At 49.8% G+C, this 23,859-nt stretch overlaps 1 protein-coding gene across 2 annotated transcripts; it reads right to left on the minus strand.

The window, feature by feature from the left end:
• Positions 1-3,667: 3,667 nt before the first annotated feature.
• Positions 3,668-23,693, minus strand: LOC128335314 (uncharacterized). Of its 2 annotated transcripts, none has more exons than XM_053273339.1 (10): positions 19,517-23,693; positions 12,377-12,469; positions 10,602-10,709; positions 9,787-9,885; positions 8,098-8,160; positions 7,595-7,705; positions 6,980-7,042; positions 6,245-6,355; positions 5,040-5,089; positions 3,668-4,502 (listed from the first exon to the last, which is right to left on the minus strand). In XM_053273339.1, exons 1-10 carry the CDS (start codon positions 19,691-19,693, stop codon positions 4,475-4,477), a joined length of 903 nt encoding a protein of 300 aa, XP_053129314.1. In that variant the 5' UTR covers positions 19,694-23,693; the 3' UTR covers positions 3,668-4,474. The 2 variants fall into 2 exon arrangements, with proteins under 2 accessions (XP_053129314.1, XP_053129315.1); XM_053273340.1 differs by lacking the exon at positions 19,517-23,693 and adding an exon at positions 13,934-14,398.
• Positions 23,694-23,859: the final 166 nt, after the last annotated feature.

A 23,859-nucleotide genomic window follows, 5' to 3' on the forward strand; every position in this document is an offset into this window, starting at 1 on the left:
AGTTCATTAACTTAATTTATACCTATGTCAACCGCTTTGAGAACTTGTGTTGAGAAGCAGTATATAAAGCTTCATCAGCTTTGTAGAATTACCACACGCAAAATAGAAGCCATTATTTAAAACTATATGGAAGGGAGAGGGAGAAGAGAGCTGGAAAATGGCCCATTATGGCTAGGAAGAGACCGTTTTCTCTACCTATGGAGTCTGGCAAGATCTTACAGTCAGAACCAATATCACCCCAGCGAATCAGTGTAGTTTTGGAAACTCTCTACATGACTTTCTTTCTTTGAGGTCCTCCGACTGGGTCCCCGTATGCTGTTGGACTACAACTCCCATCATCACCCCTGAAGGCCACTGTGGCAGGGGATGATGGAAGTTGAATTCAAATGACCTCTGGCAACCCAGGCTGGAGAACTACTGCTGACAAGTATTCAAATATCCCCAAAGCTGGATGTCCAAAAACAAACTGAGAGCTTGTGGGATGTCCAAGCATCTGCTTAGCCTTCGATGAATTTAGACTTTGGAAGAGGCCGTTTTCCTCATGGCGGAAAAGGGGATGCCCTTTCCTATGGGTCTCCTCCCCAGACCTTCTGCTGCTGCCCACGTGAGTGGAGCCCCTGCATGATCTCAGTCAGGGCCCCCCCACATCTCCTCCCCTCCAGCAGCACCCAGAGCAGGGAATGGATGGGAAGGTCCTTTTGGGTTTTGCAAGCAGATGGGCGAGTGGAGGGCTCAAGTTCTCAGGAAGCATCTTTCATCTGTGCAAGTGGAACTCCTTGCCTTGTGGAGCCCCCCACCCACCCCAGGAATCACCAGCTCTCCATCTCCGTCTGGGAATCTCCAAGATCCACATGATCGGGGCAGGCCAAGCAGCCCACCCTAGTTGGGAGCTGTGGTGGGTGCTCCCATTTGGTGATCCGGTCCTCTTGACCAGCAAGGTCGGAGGGGGAGGAGCCGGCTCTGGCGGCATTTCCTCCCACCTGGGTAAAGTGCTGGGCACCAGAGCAGGGTGGGACAGAACCATCCATGCCAGCGCCTCTCTCCCAAACCGACCTTGCTTGTCCCCTCGCACAGGCTCACCGAACTGGAGCACGCACAGCTCCTGAACAAGGCTGGGATGCTTAATCTCCCTGAATCGCCATCGTGCAATTGATTCTTCTCATTATTCCAAAGGGAGGGCTCTCCAGTTTGAAAAGAAACACTGCTATGTTTCAGTATGCAGATCCAGAATTCTTTCTCTCTTGCCTTTTGTGAATGCATTTTTCAGAGGGGAAAGCAAGGAGATTTCTGGTCCTGCCATGGCCTCTTCCACCAGAAGGTCTTTGCAGAGCTCTTATGGCTGGGATTTTCCATGCTGGCCATCTGGGAATGCGAGAACCTCAGATCTCCTGTGGCCATTGTGGCTGGGGATTATGGGAGTGATGGTCCAACAGTGTCTGGGGACCCAAGTGGGAGAACCCCTGCTTTGTGGAGAAAGAGCATAAGCACAGACCCCATTGGATCTAGGCCACATTTGGCTGGCTATTCCAGCATCAGCCAGCAGGGGGTGGTGGACAGAAGAGTTAATACAACTCGTCGAGGAGAATAATGCAGATCTGGTAGAGGTGATGCCATTGGCCAGATGAGGAGGGCAGATGAGAAAGCCTGTTTCTCTGGGTCAGCACCAACAACAGCTCCACGGCTGTACCAGGGAACCCATCCTTGATTTCACTCCTTCTCCCTTCTCTGCGTCCAAGTTTTCTCCTGTCTGTCCTCTCACTCCTACGAAGCTGCCCTATCACACGACTGATCCATCCAGCTTTTCATTAAGATGCTTTCCCAGCCTTCCTGGGGATGCTACCGGGGATGGAACCTGGGACCTTCTGCCTGCAAGGCAGATGCACTTCCACTCAGCTACAGCCCTATGATCCCCCAGTGCTTGGTCCATCTAGCTTGGGATGGTCTACACTGATAGGCAGCGGCTTTCCCAAGGTTTCCGGCAGGAACTTTTCCCCAGCCTACCTGGAGAATGCAGCAGGGATGGGATCTGGGACCTTCTGCATGCCCAGAGCTACCACTGAGCTACGACCTCATCCCTTCCAGCTCCCGGAGCAATCTTTTCGCACACCCATCTCACACAGCAGCCATGTCTGGGCCCCGGCTCCTTGAAGCACGGCCTTCTGCCAAGTGAAGCTTCCCAGCACACAAGATCTGTTGGGAATACTTTGCTCTATGTGCCAAGCCCTGCTGAAGCTCAATTGTCGTGCATGCAGGACGGGGCCTTCTCTGTGCTGGTTTTGGGGAAGGTCTGGGAAGGGTGGGGAGGGGAGGGGAAAACATATCCTTTGCCCACCAGACCTCTGGAAGTGTCCTTGTCACTCCAAACAAGGGTCCTGCCCCACGCGGGCTGCAGCCTTGGATGGTTTCGTTAGGGACTGGGGAGACCCTGTGGCAGCCTCTTCCTCCCCCAGCTATGTGGTGCATTCCGTCATATGATGTGGTTTTGCAATTCATTCTAATTTTTACAGCTATTTTGAAGAGACTCGTTTTTTCGTTTCTTGTAGGGTGCATGGCCATCCCTCACCCCCACACCACATACCTTTCTCCCCATTATCCACATGATTAGGGCAACCCTGGTGCTTTATTCTGCTTTGGGGTTTGTTTGTTTTCTACACCAGCCATTTCTAATAGAAATAACCACGCTGCAGTTACCCGAAACTTGCATGTGCGCAATGAATGCAGGCCAGTGTTTAACCTAGACCCAAACCACAGACGCTTCTCCTGCGCAGAGATCTCAGGGAGGTTTCTCCTGCTGAATCTGGACAAAACAACCTGCCAGATGCCCTGAGCCTGACTCTCTGCCAAAGATTGGGTGCTTGAATTTCGGGTCTTTGTTTTTGCCGGTCAAAAGAGAAGAGAGGAAGAAAAGCATCTGATGCCAGAGTGCTCCGGTGTGGGTGAACAAGGGGCAAAGTGCTAAAAACCTGTTCGGCATTTCCCAACGGCAGCCAGTGTGGAAGAAAGCTCCCCCCATTCTAACCCAGATGGGCTTCATCATGTCAGTCCTTCCGGAGAATGTTTTTTATGGCCCTGTGCTTTACCTTGAGTGACATACCATACTATGAAGCCTCAAAAGATACTAGAGGAAAATGTTTTTAGTAACGGATTTTATTCAAGAACAACAATACCTTATTAATACTAATAGTAATAATAAATAAATAATGAAATATATTGAGAGAAACAAGTATATAAAACCAGGGCACAAAGATGTCCTTAGAAATTAAGTAGGCTTCACCTCGATATTAGCATAGGAACCAATTCAGTTTCTTCACATTTGGCTTCATGCCCACAAAGACCACCTTCAAGGACACTGATGAACCTTCTCAAACTGATCCTTTCTGTGCTAGTAAACCAGCTTTCTTTTTGAAAAGACTTATACAGGTACTATAAAAAGTGTGGATGGTCAACAAGGATGAAGACATAGAAGCAAGTCCTTTGGAACTACTTGCTGCTTTAAATATGGTGAACCAATGGCAGCGGAAGGCAATTTCACAGTGGTCAGGTCAAATGCAGTTCCAGTATAGCAACAGCATATCAATCCAAGTAGGAGTAGAAGTAAATAAAGAAACAAATAGTAGGTTGTCCCCAGACCCCAGCCCAAGAAGACACGTAGACTTTTTATGGGTGAAAGGACCACAATTTTATTAAAGAAACAACAGACATGGCGGACTAGAACGCCAGGTGATTAATCACCCTTAGAGAACAGTGCGGGCCCTTAGTCTGGGGCTAGGACTCTAACGTCCTACCCATCGCCTCACTGGGCGACACACCCTGGCTCAGGAAACAGGCAGGTACGCCCCGCCTAATTCCTTCAAAGCCAATCGCCCCCTTTAGAAGAGGGGATCTGGATACTTCAAGGTCTTCACCCACCCTGGACTGCACAGCCCAAAGGTTGGTGAAGTCCTGAAGCAGGTTTCATGGCAATCTATTCTCCCCGTGCCGCACAGGCCACAAAGGAGCAATTGACCAATCAACCTTTAAATATCCAAGGGTGCTCACCGATATTCTAACCCTCAACTTACCCCTCAGCCCGCACTGTTACTGCCAACTCTAACTCTAACTAAACACCTGAGTACAGAACGGAGTAGGCGAAAAAACCCCCAACGGTGGCCAATGCGTTGAGAGCAAAAAATTCCTACTCGGCCCCCGCAGGCGACCAGCCGCTAGACCCGCTCTGCATCAGGGAAGGAAGGGAGGGAGGGGATTGCCAAGGCAAAACTGAAGAGCTTGGGGCGTGGATCGGCCGATTACGGCCGAGACCACGCCTCCAATTTCAAGGGAGCCAATCGGCCCGCTTCTTGGGCCTCGTGCGGGGCATGGCTGGGACAAACTCCCTCCCCTCCGCACGAGGCCAAGGGGAGGGGGATTTTGTACAAGTTGACTTGGATATATAATTTAAAAAAAGTATATGTAATAACATGAAATACAAACGTCACTAGGGCCAGATTCTCCTCCGTTTGATCCTGCAAAAGAGAGAGGAGGAAAGGAATCAGGCCCTGTGGCTGGCCAGGGTTTGCTCTGCAGGCTTCCGCCCGTTCAGATCCAGGAAAGCACCGAGCCTAGCCCCATGGCTTTCAGGCCCGGCCTCAGGCCTAGTTCCGACATCTCCGTGGAGCTGACCAACCTGTACCCCTTCCCATGGCGCAGGGTGGGCACTAATCAGGTGAACAAATGCTCCCCCATCCAAGAACGTTTCCCCCTTGTGGACAAAAGGTGGATCAGGGAGAGGCCACACCAGAACCCCAGGCCAGAAAGGGAGACTCGTCCAGATGCCAGAGGGCATGAACCACCTTGATGCATCGCGGAGGACCCCACAAGAGATTTCTGCCCCGGGCCAAGTTATTTTTTCTGCCTGTGACCCTGCAGAGCTGCTGCTAGTCGTTGATGCCAGTCCTGGTCTGGGAGGACCAAAGCTCTGGCTGTGCTTCAAATCCCCCACCCCACCCTGGCCTTCCTTTCGAAGGAGATTTATACATCAGGAAAGCTTCAAACAAAGTTACCTTGGGCCTTCTCCTGGATCATATGGCCTTTTCCTCTTCCTGCTCTTCTTCTAAAGGTAGAAAAGAGAGAGACATGAGGATGTCATCCCAGACAAAGGATTCATGAGTGAAGACGAGTTTTAATGGCTGCACAAGGAGGGGGTCTTCCCTGACCCTGCCCTTTTTCAGAGGAGATCCTTCAAGAAAGACATGCTATCCTGTCTTGCCTCTTGTTTCCCACCCTGGCCATTTGCTGCCTCTGGGAAGCCCCCAGGCCAGAGGTGAAGGCCTGCCCCCTCCCCTGCCACGGCTCCCTGCAACTGCTACTCAGGGGCATCCTGTCTCTGAGCCTGGAGGTGACCTACAGCCATCCAGACTAGTGGCCATGGATAGGCCTGTCCTCTGTGAAATGGCCAGAGTCCCCTTTAAAGCCCTCCAAGCTGGTGGCCAGCACCGCATCCTGTGGCAGAGTATTCCCTAGATTCATGATACACTGTGTCCAAAAGGACTCCCTTCTGCTGTTCCTGAATGACTTGGCAATCATTTTCATGAGATGGCCACTGGTTCCAGTCTTATGAGAGGGGAAGAAATTCTTCTCACTCTCCACGTTCTAGACACCATCATTTGATAAACCTCAATCATGGCTCCCCTTCGTTGCCTTCTCCCCTCAACTAAAAAGCCCCAGATGTGGAAACTGAGCCTCATAAGGGAGGTGCTCCAGCCCCCTGATCCTCTCGGTTTCCTCTTCTGTACCTTTCATACCTCCAGAATGTCCTCTGAGAGATATGGTGACCAGAACTGTACAGAGTATGACTCCAAATGTGGATGTCTCAAGGGGTGATGATATTAGCAGCTCTGTTCTCAGTCCCCTTCCTGGTGAACCTTTGCATGGAAATTGTCCTTTTCACAGCTGCTGCACACCGAGGCGACACTTCCCAAGAGGCGCTTCCTCCACACCTACTCCTTTGTCTTCACCAAGGCATGCAGACTTTGAAAATGGAGTAATCTGCACTTGTGCTTGGAAGGAGCTGCTGTCCTCTTCCAAGGGGGCAAGATGTCCCCGAGGCGCCCACCAGACCAGCTCTCACCTCCTCCCCACTTTCCAGACTGCCAAGGCCCTACTGGGGCCTGCCTTAGACAACCCACACGCTTCCACAAAGAGGCAGAGTGCAGGGAAAAGCTTGTCCCAGAGAACTTGGTACTCCGTTTACTTCTGATTTCCTCACCTCATTCATCTTACGGAAGCGTTTCAATGTCTCGAACCTCCCTTTCTTTTTTAAAAATGTTGTTGTGGGGTCAAGGCCACAGGTAAGGCAGACCTGTTGGTTTTGGGGAGCCTGGTGGAATAAAAGAGACATTCGTCAACCAAGACAGAGACTAGAAGTTTGGGCACTGTAAGATATTCCCCTCCGGGGAAGAGAATGCTGCTCTGGGAAGAGCATCTAGGTTCCAAGTTCCTTCCCTGGCATCTCCAAGGTAGGGCTGAGAAAGATTCCTGCCTGCAACCTTGGAGAAGTTGCTGAAAGTCTGTGTAGATAATTCTGAGCAAGATGGACCAATGGCCTGACTCCGTATATGGCAGCTTCCTATGTTCCTAGTCTGTTATATACATGAAATCAATCATCATCATAACTGCAGGAGCACTTGAAACTCAGAAACAGAAGCAACCAGAGATCCCCTGCATGTATGGAAACTGAAGAGGAAGGAAGATGAAGTTTGAAGCTAAGTCAGATCTTGCAGTACAGAATGGGAAGACAGAGAGGCATTGAAAATGTTTGAGAGATAAATAAGTGTCTCCAATACTGGTTGAGAAATAGGGGGCTATACTTCAAACATGTGGGCAGATGAGGTATGTGGCATTTCTTTTGAGAAAGAGAGAGGGAGGGAGGGAGGGAGAGATGCCAAATTCTGCCCCAAAGAACTAGAGTGCCCAGGATTCCCTGGAAAGGGAGGTTGCTTACCACAAAGTAGGGTTGGGTTGGGTCGGTCCTGCTGGTGGACAGGGCTGGAGTTTCCAGTGGAGGCTGGTTTCAAGATTCACCAATCAAGAGCACAGTATAGAAGGAAATACAAAAACAAGGTGATATTCTCAGAGATTTGGCAGAATTTGAAAGATTAATCACTCAAAGGCCGAGCACTTCTTGGGTCTCATATACAAACTGGAGATACGTTCTCCAGGATGGATTCAAGGGCAGGAAGAAAGGTGTGAAGAGGGTCTACTGGGATCTACCAGGGAGCCGTGAGCTTCCCAGGCCATGGTGGAACATGAGGATGGCCATGTTGGCTTGGAAAAGGAGAAGCTGCTAGTACTCTACCCAGTCTAGGCACACCCATGCTGGAGGGGCAGTGCTTCCCACAGGGTGGAGGTGGTGCTTTTGTGCTGGGACTGGGAGAGTATGGAGGGGGGCCCCAATCTCCTCCTGCCCACACCCAGTTCCAACGGCACCCAGGCCAAGACCCCCTGAATTCTGCCTTAGCCAAGCCATACAATTCAGCAAAGGGGCTGAGCGCAGGGAAAAACTTGCCCCATTGCTCTTGGTTCTCAGTGGGGGTCTGTGTATTTCTAATTTCCTCACCTCAGCCAGCTTGCGAAAGCGCCTCAGGACTTTTGCTCGGCCCACCTGCTGTAAGTGCAATGCTCTCCGGTTAGGGCCACAGGACAGATTGGGGTGGTTAGGGTCTGTCTCCTGGGGGAACAAAAGAGCCATTTGCCAGCCAAGTCAGAGTCAGGTTTACACATGTAATTCTTCGTTGTTGTTCTCATCATCATCATCTCCACCACCACCACTGCAACAACCCTTGAAACCCGGAAACTGAAGCAACTAGAGATCTCTACATGTATGGAAAGTGAAGAGGATGGCAAGATGAAGATGATCTTGAAGTACAGAATGAGAAGATAAAGAAGCATTGGAAACGTGAGAGTGATAGATAAGTGTCCCCAATACTGCTGGAGAAATAGGGGGATATGAGAGAGAGAGAGAGAGAGAGAGAGAGAGAGAGAGAGAGAGAGAGAGAGATGCCAAACTCCATCCCACAGGAGTAGAGAGCCCTGGATTCCCTGGAAAGGGAGGGTGCTTACCACAAAGTAGGGTCGGGTCCGTTCGGCCTTGGTGGTGGACAGGGCTGGAGTTTGCAGTGGAGGCTGGTTTCAAGATTCACCAATCAAGAGCATAGCACAGAAGGAAATACAAAAGCAAGGTGGTATTGTCAGAGATGTGGCAGAATTTGAGAGATTTATAACTCAAATGCCGAGCACTTCTTGGGTCTTACAGTGGGTATTGGAAAGAATCACCCCCTTTGATAGACCTTAAATTCTGGTTCTGGTTCTCTAAATTCTCTAAATTCTGGTTCCCTTAAATCCTGAAATGAAAACACAAAGAAAATTCCCTTCACCAGCTGTACTTATCCAATGCAACCTATAACATCCAACTGAAAAACATCACAATTACAGTCCAGAAAAAGTGTCAGAAACAAAAAACAAGAATTACTGAGATTGAAAAAGGATCACCCCCCACCCCATGTCAATATTTTGTTGAACCACCTTTTGCTTTTTTTTTGCTCTTCCATCCAGTTTGGAGGGCCGACCGGATCCAGGGAGGATAGCAGTCCACCAACACCTACCATCCAATGTGATCGAACTTGAACAGTTCTGTATGGAGGAGTGGGCAAATATTGCTCTGTCTAGATGTGCAAGGTTGATAGAGAAGTATCCCAACAGACGCAAGGCTGTTATTAAAGCAAAAGGTGGTTCAACAAAATATTGACATTGGGGGGGGTGATCCTTTTTCAATCTCAGTAATTCTTGTTTTTTGTTTCTGACACTTTTTCTGGACTGTAATTGTGATGTTTCTCAGTTGGATGTTATAGGTTGCATTGGATAAGTACAGCTGGTGAAGGGAATTTTCTTTGTGTTTTCATTTGAGGATTTAAGGGAACCAGAATTTAAGGTCTATCAAAGGGGGTGATTCTTTCCAATACCCACTGTAGGTGTTGGCATGAGATGTTCAGATTCCTTAGGTGATGCTCACTCCCATGGCAAGATCTACCCAGTCTTGGGGCAAGCTGAGGCTCTTGGATCTGAGGCAGAAAGGTTCAGCACAGGCTCAGTACCCCGAGGACCAAAAATGCATTTCCGCAGATGGTGGCTGGCATCCAGAACCACAGAGTGCTACTAGAATGATGCTGAACAATCAACTTTGGAGAAGCCGCTGCCACTCTTTGTAGACAATACTGAGCTAGATGGACCAACGGTATACTGCCACTCAGTATATGGCAAAACTGTTGTGCTAGCCAGCCAGAGATCGAAGCCTGCAGTGGACTTGTCAACACTGCTGAAGCAAGGTCTACCCTGATCCCGTTTTTCCCTCCAGTGCAACTGTCCCTGCCCAGAGCTATCCAAGGTCCTGATCTGCCTGCTAGAATCTTGCTCAGCTGCCTTTTCTTCAGTGGCACTCCCCATCACCCCAATGTGTCAGTCTAGCTCCAACCCTAGCAAATTGTTTCTTGGGCCTGTGTGCAGCTTTGGCTGTGATGCACAGCAGTGTGAAGCCCCCCAGGGTGAAAAGGAGAGGTGGGATTCTTTTCTGATTAACTGCCCTGTCCCATAAAAAGTACCCATATTTAGACCCCGATAGCCCCACTTTACCGGTCCCCCTGGCACCAGTGGAATGGGTGGCAGATTTAGCACTCCCACCCTATCCTGAGGATGCGGGCCATCCCTTGGGTTGTTACCCCCGTTCCTTTTCCGTAGGGAATGCATAATACGTACCAGCATAGGTCTCATCGTGCCACAGAGAAATTCTTGCAGCCAGCGCTCATGCTCCGGGAGAAATCCACCCAGTCCTATAGTGAGCCAAAGATCTTGGACCTGCAACAGAAAGGTTCAGCACAGGCTCGGTACCCGGAGGGATGAAGATGCATGATCTCAGACTGTGGCTGCTATCCGGAGCAGCAGCAGAGCGCTGCTGGATAGATGCTGCACAAACGCAAAACTGTTGTGCTAGACAGCCACCCTAACTAGCCAGCAAGTCATCTAAGCCTGCTGTGGGCTTGTCCACATTGCTGAGGCAACCTCTACCCTGCTCTGGTCTCTCCGTCTGGTTCAATGGTCCCTGCCTGGAGCAACCCAAGGTCCTGATCTTCCTGCCATAATTTGCCCCCCCCCCAGAGCTTCCTGAGGCAGTCAGGAAGCATCTTTTGTGTACGGCCCCATTGACCCCCATGTGCTTGTCTAGCCCTGACCCACCAGGGTGTGTGTGTGTGCTCTCTTAAGGGAGAAGGAATCCCCTTGAGCCCCTGTGCCATCTTGACTTTGTCTCAACTTCTAAAAGAAATCAAGAAAAGGACACAGACCCACTTCTGAAATCTCAGCTAAGTCACAGGAATGATCATGGGACTACTGCACTTGACCATCCCTAGATCTGGCCTAAGGCAGAAGATCACCTCAGCCTGACAAGGCTTCCAGGGTGGGAGGACATGCGAACCAACTGATGTTAGACGGACAGTGCCAGATGCAGCCCCCCTCCCTCGGGTTCTGGCCCCCATCCCTCTTCTGTAAGGAAGGTAAGATTTCATAGAACGTACGCTGAGAGGTTTCCTCATGTGGTGGGCAGGTTTTTCTTTTCGCCACTGTCTACATTTAAAGTAGCAGTCACCCTGTGACAGACACTCCGTAAGCCAAGGCTGTTCCACCTGCAAGAGAAAGGTTGGGCACAGGCTCGGTACCTGGAGGGCTGGAACTGCATTTCCTCAGATGGTGGCTGACATTCAGAGCAGCAGGAGAGCACTGGTGGAACGATGCGGCACAAGGGCCCTGGACCCATATGTGTGGATGACCATACCCACTGTGCAGTGCTGCCATCTGCACAGGCCAGAGTGTTTATATATGTGTGTGTGCTCCCCCAAGGAAAAAGGAACCCCCTTGAGCCCCTGTTCCAAGTTGGCAGGCATGCTGGAACTTCAGCCTTCCCAGAGAGCTCTTCCGAGAGGGCTCCTTCTCTCTGAAAGGGCCCTCCCAGCACTGAGAAAAGAGCAGGGCCATGCCAAGGTCAGCACAGTGGGGAATGGCTCTCAGGCTGAAGGGTTTCTGCCCCAATGGCCCCTGCTTGGAACAGAGTCAAGGTCACTGCTCTGAGGTCTGGATTCCTCCTGATACTCTGAAGGCATTTCCTCCAACTTTGCTCCTATGCTCCGGGAAAGTACTGGGTAGGATGACACTGTCAGAGTCTGCACACGCCTCCCATGCATTCCTTTCCCTCTTCTCTGATGAGGTTTTTGACTGGTATGTGATTGGCGCTTGGGAGGGTGCAGAGCTCCTGAAAGAGTCTGGGAGCTTGTCCCACCAACTAATAGCCATGAGGACAGCTCTGTGGTGTGTTATCCATTGAAACTTCACAAGGTGCACACAAGTGTTGGCTTCTTGAATAGGGCCCTTAGAACAGGCCTGCAGCAGCATCTGGGGGCTGAGCTATACTTCAAGGTGCACCCTTTACTCATGGTGCCTGCATACACTACCCCACCAGCCAACCCATTTGATCACGATTTGGAAAGACTGCCCTGAAAGGATCACAAGTGCCGACTTAGAAAAGAATACTGACCAATGCATTGATTAGAGCTGAAGAGAACATTCTGGAGAATTATCTTATCCCATCTATTAAATGCATGGGTGAATATTCGATCAACCTATCCGTCATGTTCTTTCCCAAGCTATTTCTGTAATGTCTTGAAAAGAGAGACCTGTCTTACTCAGAATGTATTAATTGCTCCATGACCTGCAGTGGCAATGCTTACACAACCAAACAAAAATTTTGCTCGGGAGTGGGGGCAGGGTAGGAGGGCCGTGAAGATTGATCCAACCGAAGTCTGTGGGGTAAACAAGCTCTTATCACAAGCCTTACACCAGAGTCTGCAAGTAGGCCTGGGATGAGCCCAAGGAGCAGAGACATGCTCTGCACGGATGGACCCCATCGCTGGCCTAAGACTGAGGAGTACTTCATCCTGGAAAGTCTTCCACTGAGGGGGTCTCTTTGGACCAACTGATGCAAGATGGACAGTGCCAGATGTGTCAATGGCTCTCTCCACAGCATCCTTCTTTTGCTTTCCCTACTGTGCCCTGGCACAGCTGTGATGCCCAGAAGTGGGGGGAGGAGGCATAGCTTCCATCCTCCTATCCCTGACTCAGTGTTAGGAAGTCCCCAAACCTCAGTAACTGACAGCCCCACTTCAGTGGGACCCCTTGCACAAGGGGAATGGGAGAAAGATCTTCCATCCCTCCATGGCCCAAGGATGCGGCCCACCCCCCATGGGTTCTGACCCCCATTCTTCTGCTGGAGGGAATGTGACGCTTGCATAAAACTTACGTAAACAGGTCCTGGCATCTGATGTTCAGTTTTTTTAGAGGGCCGCTTACGTAAACGCCGATGGTCCACCCGGACACGCCGCTTCTTTCGTAGCTGAGACAGAAAGGTTCAGAACAGGCTCGGAACACAGAGGACGCAACATGCATTTCCTCAGATGGTGGCTGCCATGCAGAGCAGCAGCAAAGCCTTCCTGGAAGGATGCTGCACAACCACCCTAACTAGCTGGCAAGAGATCAAAGCCTGCAGTGGGCTTGTCAACATGGCTGGAGCAACACCACTCCAGCTCTGGTGTCCCCTCCTGTTCAACTGTCCCTGCCTGGAGATCTCCAAGGTCCTGACCTGCCTGAGGCCGTGTTCTTCAGGTCCTCGCTGGATGCCCTCCCCTCTACTGTATCAGAAGGCAGGGACAGAAAGGCCCCCACCGCCAAGAGGGGATGCCCCTGCGACACGAGTCAGGTGAGAACCAGGGAGCCCGTCCTCCTCTTCGAGCCCTTCTAGAGAGACTGCAGGAGGGTGGAGTGGGCTGGGGAAAGAAGAGAAAGGCAACCCCACCTTCCTCTCCCTGTCTTTGCCACATCAGAACTTGCAGGACACATGTAACGTTGTGTAGCAGGTGAACAGGAGAGACAAGTACAAGAACCAAGGCTTTCCTTTCAAAGGGACATTGTGACAAAGACATCCATGCAGCCCTTAGTAAGGTGTCCGTCTTGACCGCGGTTGGGGAGTCCCCAGTTCCAATCCCCATTCAGCCATGAAACTTACTGGGTGCTTCGGGGCCACTACCTTGGCTCTCAGCCCACCCTACCTCACAGGGTGGTTGTGAGGATAACCATAAGCATGTAGACCACACCAGACCCCGCAGAGGAGGAGTGGGATAGACATGTCCAAATGCTTGACTAAAACGATCCAATTGCATGCAGAATGGCATGGGACTACAATCTGCAGCTATGGCTAAATGCAGGGTTGTCAAACAAAGCAGTCCCAAACAGAACACAAGGAATGGCTAGGCACTTTGGTTTTTAAAACATAAAGAGGTGGATCAAAAGCAAAAGCTAAAACAAAAAGTGAACCAAGAAGCCTCAAGAACAGTTCATTGTCTCTCTTTTTTAAAAAAAGAAATGTTATTTACAAAGACAGAGGCAAGCAATATATTCTGACACTAGTTTCACTATTTGAAGACTTCTGAGGAAATTGGTTGAGAAAACCTTTGTTATCCATATGTCAGATGATAGTTTAGATAGAGTGTATCAAAAAAGAGAGGACACCGGAAAAATGTTCTAGAGTAAAGCTTCAGAAGCACAAATGGTACCACAAAAAAGGGGTGCGCGCTTCTTTCTAGTGATGGAAACCCTCCAGGAGGCAGGGGACATTAATTAGAATGCAGCAACATAAAAAGCCCGAAACCCCTGCAGAAATGGATACAAATTCTTTGATTTGCCATTGGCTGATGTCCAGCATGAAATGATTTTAGGAAAAGAACAAGTGAACAAAAAATTAGGAGAAACCACTTTTGACCCACCACCCAGGGTTCACTTGGCAAAACGCAACCCTTCTTACCTGTCTCCTCCGCCTTGAACCGCCCTTTTTCCGGTAGATATAGACCAAGACAATGAGGCTTGTCATGGCCAAAGCCAAAACCCAGATGAAGAAGGCCATCTCGCTTCAGGTCAGCAAGCAAGCAGTTGGCCAACTGTCTTCTGGCCAACTGTCTTTTGCGTTTCTCCATCTCCATGGATGCCGGAACTCTCAGCTCAGTTCTATGGGGGGATGGGAGCTGGCCAGGCAGAGACAGCTGGGAGGGGAGAGATGCTGACTGCTGGCAGCAGAGGCTGTGGACTGGGGAGCTGGAAGTGGGGTAGGAAAGCTACTCTTGGAGCCTTGGTGTCTCCTAAGAAGAGGCATCATGGGAAAGAAAGAGTGACCACTCCAACATCTCTCATGGGGGGGGGCGTTTGCATTTGATACAGTTGTGGAACCCGAGGGTTAGGCCCCATCCTGTTTCACTTTTCTGCAACCTTGTAGAAACCCAGAGGACCCACAGGCCTACCAGCTGCCCTCAGGGCACGCCACTGCCATTCAGGGTGGCCAACTGCTTTTCTTAGCCATGCCCTGTGTCCTTAAGAGCAGCCCCAACGGACGCACCAGAAATTCAGGATGGTGAGGCTTTCCCAGGTTAGGGGACAGGCCGCCATCAAAGAGGTGTCTGCTAAAAAGTGTTGAGAGCTAATGATGACCACACAAAACGCCCCAGTTGGTGCAACTTAATGAGGAGCTGGAAATGGAAAACTGACCCACTCTGATAAGAAGAGAGATCCGCACACTGAGCAACCGCTTCCTCTATGCAGAAGCCACAGATTGCTTCGATCTGATTCCATTCCTCTCCTTGGCCTGCTTTTCCGAAAAGAGAAGCTGGCTCATTCCCCTGGTCCGGTGTTCTCTGGCCATCAGAGCACATGCAAGTCAGACCGGCGAGAATCTGCCTCTGCACCTGGGAAGAAGCTGCAAGGTGGCGTTGGTGAGCAGGGCACCTTCTGGCTGTGTTCATTTCTTCCCTGTTCATTTCCGCCTTACCATGGGCCAGCTCTCCTGAGGCCACTTGGCCAGAACCAAGCACTGCCCTTTTGCCCCCTTTCCCCATGCCGGGCAAGCACGGAGGAAGTTTCTCTTTGGCCCTGAATGAATAGCCGTAAACACCACTTGGCATAAGCATCTGCGCGACCCCTTGCGCGGAACTCCTGGCCCCAGACATGAAGTGTACAAGCAGCACACTCTCGAGGGCAGACAAGAAACCGGCCAGTTTCCGAGCAGAGTTCAGGCCATCTCGTTTGGGTTCAAGCTCTACAAAGGCGGGAAATGGGAACCGGAGGCTGACGCTTTGACAGAACTGCCGCCACCACCTGATCAGTTGTGGTGTTGTGCAACGTCAGCAATTGTGCTGCCCTCCAACTTGCCGTCTGTGCACCCACACTCCTCCTTGGTCTTGGAGGCCCAGGTGAAGATGAGGAAGATGGAGATGCTGGCCCCAGCCACGATGCCCCATGGTGTCCATGTGGGTGCATCCAGGCAAGAATCCACGAGGCGAGGGGTTCCCAACCTGTGGGACTCCAGACTGCAACTCCCATCATCCCCAGCCACCATCAATTGAAGCTGGGGATGATGGGAGTTGTAGTCCAGCAACATCTGGAGTTTTACAGGTTGGGAACCCCTGCACTAGGCATTTGGTGGGTCAGCCTTCAAGCTTCATTGCAGGACGAAGGATCCCCACGTCTCTCTTTCTCAAGGGACTTAATAAACTGGGAAAGAAAGTTTACTCAGAATACTGAGTCCCATTAGCTCTGCCCAGCTGGTTGCCTGTAAACTGCTCTTGGAGTCCATGAACATTCCGCTCCATGGAGTTCCATTGGGCAGTTTGGGGTGAATTGCCCCCTTTGGATTCTTTTCCTTCACAGGTTTGTGAAACCAATTTATCTACTGGTAATTCTGAGTCAACCTTGCCCACAGGTGTTCCAGTTCTGCCTCCATAAGAGATTCCATCTCTTTCAGAAATAGATCTGAGATGCTGTTCCTGAAACTCTATTTCTGTGTCCCACAGGGCTAATCGAAGCTTGGGGGGCAATTTTAGATCAAGAAAAGGGAACTAGGGAAAAGATCCAAGAGTCATTGCTTGAGGAAAGGGAAACTGCTGCCAGCCAGAGCTGGGCGGTGCTGGGTGAGACGGAATGTTGGTGTGTCTGCCACTCTGCTGTCTAGTTTGAAATCCCAATTGGGGGAAATAGATATCTTTGGCCTGATTGCAAATAGGTGACTTTTCCTTCTGTTTTGGCATGCACAGCACATGTAATGCTTCCATTGGCTAATACTCAACATAAATAAGCATATGGCATGTTTACAGATGTGTATTTTCTTAGGCCCCTGATATCCTGCCCTTCCTTCAGGATGGCGTACACAGTTCTGCCTCCCCACATTTATTCTGACAACAGTCTTGTAAGGAGGGTGAGGATGAGGATGAGAGAGAGAGAGTGTGTAGTGGCCGAAGGTCACCCAGTGAGCGTTAGGGCTGCATAGAGAAAGATTTGCACCCAGGTCTCATCCAGCCCTCTAACTACCCCCCGCCCCCCACAGGCTCTCAGTTGTGCGGGGAATTGGCTGCAGGAAAACAAGGAGATGGAATTCCCTCATTTTAGCAGGGAAACAGGGTAGTGTGTTGGCTACATGTTGTTAAGATTGGCTGGCATACACTTTTAAGCCGTTGAATCTTGCTTCATCTTAGGAGCTCCTGGAAACTGGTCTTGCTTGGGGCCGAACAGAAGCTAGAGAAGGAGGTCCCACATGTTCCAATTGGTGCACAGCCCCACATCCCCCCAGGGACGGCCCTGCTGCAAGCTCTGCACTGCTTTTCCGGGCTTCTCAATGTCACCATTGGGAACCTTTCTGAAGATAATGCATCTGAGCATTACTCTGCCAACGATTGGGCGCTTGGATTTGGAGGCCATGATTCAACAGCCACCAGGTGTGGATCACTTCAGCGTGGATGAAAGCTCACCCCAGTCCCAAACATGATGGGCTACATCTTGTAGGTCCATCAGGAGAATGTTTTGTATGGCCCTAGTGACGTACAGTAGTATAACACCTCAAAGGAGAGAGATACTGTAGGAAAATGAGGTTTGAAAATCTGTCTATAAGGCTAAGGACAGATGTGGCAAGCCCCTCCCACACAGTGCTTTGCCAATCAGAAAAGAGAAGTTGGCTCATTCCCCGGGTCCTGTATTCTCTGGCCATCAGAGCACATGCAAGACCTGCAAGAATCTGCCTCTGCACATGGGAAGAAGCTGCAAGGTGGGGTTGGTGAGCAGGGCACCTTCTGGCTGTGTTCATTTCTGCCTTACCACGGCGCTCATCCCCTTTGCTGAAGCCTGTGGACTGTCTCATGCATGCCCAGGGGGTCTTGGCCAGGATGCTGTTGGAATTGAGGGTGGGCAGGCGGACATTGGTGCCCTACCCTCTACGGCTGCGTGGCCACCCCCATCTCCGACCGGTGCCAGGAAAGCCCACGGCTCGGTCGCGGATGGTGTGCTTTCTCTTCCGAAGGGTCCAGGTTCCCTCCCTGGCGGCATCTCCAAGATTGGGCTGAGGGAGATTCCTGCCTGCGACCTTGGAGAAGCCCCTGCCAGTCTGTGAAGACAATACTGAGCTAGATAGAGCAAAGGTCTGACTCAGGATATGGAAGCTCCATGTGTTCCTAAGCAGGCAAAACCTAGTTCTAAATGACTCCTTAAGGGGAGGTCAATATCCACTTCACTGCAGTTGCCAGAGCACCCGCAAGCAGCTCCCAGAGCTTGGCCCCGAGAGCGAGCCCAGGCATGCCGAGGGCAGGAGATGTGCACCCAGCACCTGGACATGGCCGCATGCTTCCCACTCGCCCATCTCTCCCCACAGTGGCACTGTGAAGCTCTCCTCCCGTCCCTCACAAAACCAGGCCTCCGCGGCCGAGCTCTCTCCAGTCCAGCTCTTCCGACCCGGCGGCAGCTCCACAGTTCAGACCCAAGCGGCGTAGCTCATGGTGCCATTCTTGGATGGGCGGTTGGGCTTGGGCTGCTTTTGAGGGAAGGGGATTCGGGGAGGCTACATGATTCTGGGTCCGTGCACACAATGGACTCCCTCTGCATTTCAAATTCTACCCCCAAATGTCAGAGCTTGTGCCAATTTCCAGCTCAAAGGCTTCTCCTGGATGTCATAGAGCATTTTTAGTGGGGTGAATCGGTTGTCCCAGAACTGGGTCCTTGCCTGGCATGTGTTGAGCCAATAAAACACAGCCAGGGTGGAGATCTCGAAATCAGCTTTTATTCTGCAGAATAAATGGTTCTCAAGGGAATCATTTCCAAAGCAAAAAGCACACCCAGCACATTCAGCATCAGCGTTATATAGGAAAAGCCACACAAAGTGTCAGCTTCATCGCACTCCGCTAGTCCTCCTCCCTTTCTGCTAGTCAGGCAAACATGCTTGAACATACAGGATCCCTCTGCCCTTTTAGCCTAACCTGCTTTGCATTTATCTCTGGCAGTTACAGAACCAAGAACCAGGAAGAAAGAACCATTTTCTTCCTTCTTTCAAGGGGAAACAGAGGTGATTCATACAGGGAGTCATGGTGAATTTGTTGCAAGCAGAAGGCTAAGCTAAGCTGGCAGTTAAAGCCCTCAGCTGACTTAGTGGCCTTACATCCAGGGGAGGGCCAAAATGGCTGCACCCTGGCTCATCAAATCCATTTGCTTGCGTTTGGTTGTGCTTCGCCCACCAGCCCGCCTGCAGAGGCGTGACTAGGGAAAACGGTGCCCGGGGCAAGCACTGAAATTGCGCCCCCCCGCCACCCCCCCAGCATACATCTGACTGACACACATGTGTTTTTTCCTCACAACAACCCTGTGAAGTTGGCTTGTATCTCAAACAACAGAATTATGATGCAATGATGATACACACCACATTATACTTAGGTTTTTCCTCACAAGCAACAACCCTGTGGAGTTGGCTTGTATCTCAGACAACAGAATTATGATGCAATGATTGATGATACACACCACATTATACTTAGGTTTTTCCTCACAAGCAAGACACAATCTCCAAAGGTCCTGGCATATAACCCCCTCCCCCATTTTTCTTGCCAAACTTTGTGTCTTTAGCAGGATACCACAGGCACTTGTTAAAGCTAACACTGCAGGTTTTTCTGAGATGGAGCTGTTATAGGAGCACTTCAGCGTAAACTGAGATCACAAGGCAAGCTTTCACAGTGCAAAAACGAGCATGCCAGCAAGCAGAACTCATGGTAAAACTCTCTTGAAACACCTTGTAACAATGCACAGGCAGCTATGTTACACTGCTTGAGTCAGCTCACACTGCTGTACTACCCAGGCTGTGGGAATTGACTCTCAGTTCCATATACATGCATGCATTTAAGATTGAGTGCCAAAGAATCTTTATGATTGTTTTTCTTTCTTTTGGGGCGGAGAGAGGAGAGTATAATGCAAACATTAACACCTGTTAGGCACCTGAGACCATAGTTGGGCAGCTAAATAAAGGCCTGATTCTTTAATATTTTTCCCCCCACATGTGGCTTCTGTAGTTTTTGCAACTCATTCAATTTCTCACCCTGATACTTGGTCTGCTGCTTCGAATCCTTTCTTCCGTGCGGGTGTCCCTGTGTGTCCTCCTCATCCTGCCTGCGCCTGCTGCAGTGCAGCCCCAGCCCCAGCAACCACGCTTTCCTCCGTGACGGTGACCGCACCACCACGTGCAGGCGAACAGAAGAGGACGGACGCACCACATGCATGTGCAGCGCGACTCGGCATGCCAGCTGAGTCGCGCGCGTGTGTGTGTCACTGACTAGAGACCCTCTGGCTTGCAAGCCTCTTGAGGGCCTCTTTCTGGCTGTTCCAGACTAAGCGAGCGACAGAGCGAGCAAGGCTCAGCCAAGGGCAGGCGCAGTGAGCAGCATGAAAGGCGCCCGCCACGGCGCCCGCCGCCGCCAAGCCAGGCCACTGACTGGCTGCCAGCAAAGCAACGGGTGGCGCGGAAGGGACCGCTCGTGGGGGAGGGGGCGCCGACGCGTTCCCTTGACTGCTGCAGCGCTGCTGCACTGAGCAGGAGAAATTTGTATTAATTTTTTTTTAAAAAAATGGTCATGGCAGCGCCCCCCATGGAACCCGAAAAGATGGCGCCCGGGGCACATGCCCCCCCCGCCCCCCCTATAGTTGCGCCTCTGCCCGCCTGTTTTAAGAATCAGTTTTTAAAAAGATGATATACTTTTCCCCGGCAGAGTCCAAACGCTCTCCCATGGGCTGAGGGGATTTCCATGATGGGAGAGGCCTGGCTGAGTGGTGCGGACTTGCTTTGCCATGAGGGCTGGGAAGGGGTTTGGAAAAGGACACGCAGGAAACCTGCCCTCTGGACCTCCCTGCAGGACTGATCCCAAGTTTCTATGCTGGCCCAGAAAGTCACGTTGCAAGGGAGAGGAGGGGAGAGAAGACCACGAGGTCCTTGTAGCTGGAGCTGGATCTAGGACTCAAAATAAACTCTCCCAGCCCCAAAATGTTGCCCTCCTACATGGTGTGCCAGCATGAGGTGGGGATATTTTTCATTTTTCTCCCTGGTGCAGAAACGGAAGTGTGGCTGTGAGAAGAAAGGGAGAGAGCGGGAAGCTGTTTCTTGCTTCCTCCTCTTCTTTTCAATAGTCTTTCCCCTCAGAAACCGCTGGGAAGAATTTCTGACGGGGCTGGTGAGATCTGCCCCACCCGCCCCCCAGGGATGGAGAAAGCTCTTGGCCAGAGAAGGGCAGCCATTCTGGTGCTGGAGTGATGATGTCCCTCACGTCTCTGAGGTGACGAGAGAGACTGGCTCACTCACAGAGGCCTGGGCTCCATGGCCTCCTCCCTCGTCCCTCCCAGCGGGCAGTGGCCTCTCCCTTCATTTTACCTCAGCACTGCCAGGCCTCAGTGCTCCTAGAGGGCGAAAGGAAGTCTCTTCTTAACAGTGCAGGGGTTCCCAGCCATGTTACTCCAGGTGTTGCTGAATGACAAATCCCATCATCCTCAACCATGAATTGTAGCATGGGGGTGATGGGAATCGTAGTTCAACAACATCTGGTTCCGCACTGGCTGGGAATCCCCATCTGAACTGGTTCATAAAGGAACACAAACTCTGGCAAAATACAGAGAGTCAGAGGTACTTGGCTATTTTGGACTGGCCTGGTTCCCAAGCTGTGCCTGTTGAGTTGCTCATAAATAGAAGGCAAGAATCTCCCAATTCTTAACCATGAAAAACAAGTCCTTCTGTCTTAAAGACAGGAGCAGTTTGAAATGGTCCCATTTGTAATTTCAGTTAAAATGCCAGTTTTTATTTGGAAGCTAACAAAAAACCCTCCCTCCTTCTGGAGAGGAGAGAAAGTGAAAGCGAAAGTGGAGGGAGCTAGCAAGCGGCTTCCCTCCCAGTGGCCAGAAGGAGGAAGAAAGGTGGTGGCTCATTTCTATGAAAAGAAGAACTCCCCAGTGGAAGTGTCAGTCTGCCATATCCCTTTCTCACCCACTCCCCCTTTTCTAGATCTCTGGATGCTACTAAGATTTGCTAGTGAAATTTCAAAACAGGAAAGAAGGGGAGGAAAAGAGAAAAGCTGCTCCCAGCAAATGCTGGAGAAATCCAATGCCTTCTGAGGGCTTGCTTGGGCTCCAACCTTTCCTGAACCCCCTTTGCTTACAGACCAAGCGCCCCCATTTTGCACAAACTATGACTGCCATGTTTCACAGAAGATTCAACACCGACACAATGTGCTCTCTCGGGTAAATCTGAAGAACGGGAGAAGGGGAGAAGGGGAGTCGGCCTACAGAAAGGAAGTGGAGCGGCTGACAGAGTGGTGTGGGGAGAATAACTTATTCCTCAATTAAAAAAAAACAAAGGAGATCATTGTGGATTTTAGGAAATGCAATTCGGACATTCAGCCACTCATTATTGAAGGGATTTGTGTGGAACGGGTTTCAGTGTTCAGATTTCTGGGAATGGAGTTGAGAGATGATCTGACTTGGGGAGCAAACACCAAAGATTTGGTGAAGAGAGCACTGCAGAGATTATACTTCTTGAGAATTCTCAGGAAGAATAGTCTTCCAAATAATCTACTGCTGATGTTCTACCGCTGTACCATAGAGAGTGTGTTAACCTATGGGATCTGTGTGTGGTTTGGGAGTTGCACAGTCAGGGAAAGAGCACTGCTGTCCAAGGTTGTTAAGACTGCAGAGAGAATAATTGGGTGTACCCTTCCCACTTTAGACCAAATTTATGCCACCAGGAGTTTTAACAAAGCGGTAGAGATAGTGCAGGATCCCACGCACCCTGGAAATGATCTCTTTCAGCTTCTGACTTCGAGAAGGAGGTACAGGGTCATAAAGGCCAGGACCAGCCGCTTGAGAAATAGTTTCTATCCAAAAGTGGTTTTAGCTTTGAATGCAACAAAATACAGTTTCTGACGGGGTTTTTGTGTTTTCAGTTTTTTAGAGGTTTTTTTTTTTAGTGTTTCTTTTTAGAGTTTTTTAGGGCAATGGGTATATGGGGGGGGGTATATTGCGATATATTTAGCTATTTCTTGTTAGGTCCTGTAGAGGTTGTTGTAGATTCTTTCAATCTCGTTGTTCTGTACAGGACAATGACAATAAAGACTTATCGTATCGTAAATGTTTTGGAGATCCGGATAGGGGGTTCAAAATCTATCTTGTTGTCTTTTCTTAATAGACTTTAGATCTATTGTTGTAGTTATACCTTTTGTTTTTATTGACACTCATATAACTGAGAATATTTTTCATGGACTTTTCAGGAGGTAATTTAGTCATATTGTGGAACGAGAAGACAGCCAGCATTGAGAAGAGAGTCAGTATGAAGTGATTATTGTGGCCTGCCTAAGATTTTGCTTCATGGATTTGGCACAGAGTTCTGTATTTATTTTTTCTCTTCCCTTTTTCTGTGTATTAGTTTAACACCACTAATGGAGTTTGCATTTCTTGCCAACAGTATTTAGTACTGAAATTCTGTACTTTTGTCCAAATTCCTTCATCTGTTATTTACACCATGAAATTAATATTGGAGAGATAGCTCTTTACTGGGGAAGCTTGAAGCAGAAGCTTTTTCATGTTCCTGCTATAAGAATAAGGATATTAAAGACATTGAATATTTCTAGCATTTTTCTAGATTTTTGGATTTTAATTTTTTTGTCTATTTTGGATTCTATTCGTCCATCAGCTTAATAAACAGCATTATTAATGGAATTTGTACTCATTACTTGTATCATTTAGTATTCTGCATGGAATTTTTTATTAGTTACTCAGGAAACTGGGGTGGATAAAATTAGAATATTTAACATTTTTTTAAAAAAATAAAAAATACTATTTTGCACTATAGAACATTCCAAATTCATTTTTTTGTTAGGTTAGACTCAGGATCTTGAAAGCTTCTGAATAATCTTTAAGATTTTACTTTTGTTTCCATTTTTCATTTTCAATTATATAGGTTTAAAATCAGATGAAGGACAAAACTGGAGTGGGGAAATTCACATTTATTGATTTTATTGATCTGTTTTTACGTGGACCAGCAAGTGGACTGGGACGGGAATACCTATTGCAGAACACTGTGCCTGGTGATCAATCGGTTCAGGGGGAGTTTTCCTTGAGAGGTTTAAAATCCTTTACTGAAGGTTAGATTCAGGTTTAGACTTTCTGAGGCCTGCTACTCTAATAATATATTAACAACTAGCCGATCCCGCACAGAGCATCTGTGTGCTCTTTGGGGCCAGCGGTTACCTCTCCCCCCACCCACCTTCTGCCCCAGCCGCCTCTCCTCCCCACCGCCACTTCTGCCCCCCCTTTCTTTCCCTCCTCCTGGGCCTTGCCTCCGCAGCCGGGCTGATCCTGCCACTGCCTCTGGCCTCTGCGGCCGGCCTGCCGCCGCCGCCATGG

This window comes from Hemicordylus capensis, chromosome 11 (assembly GCF_027244095.1).
Source record: "Hemicordylus capensis ecotype Gifberg chromosome 11, rHemCap1.1.pri, whole genome shotgun sequence".
Classification (NCBI taxonomy): Eukaryota; Metazoa; Chordata; class Lepidosauria; order Squamata; family Cordylidae; genus Hemicordylus; species Hemicordylus capensis.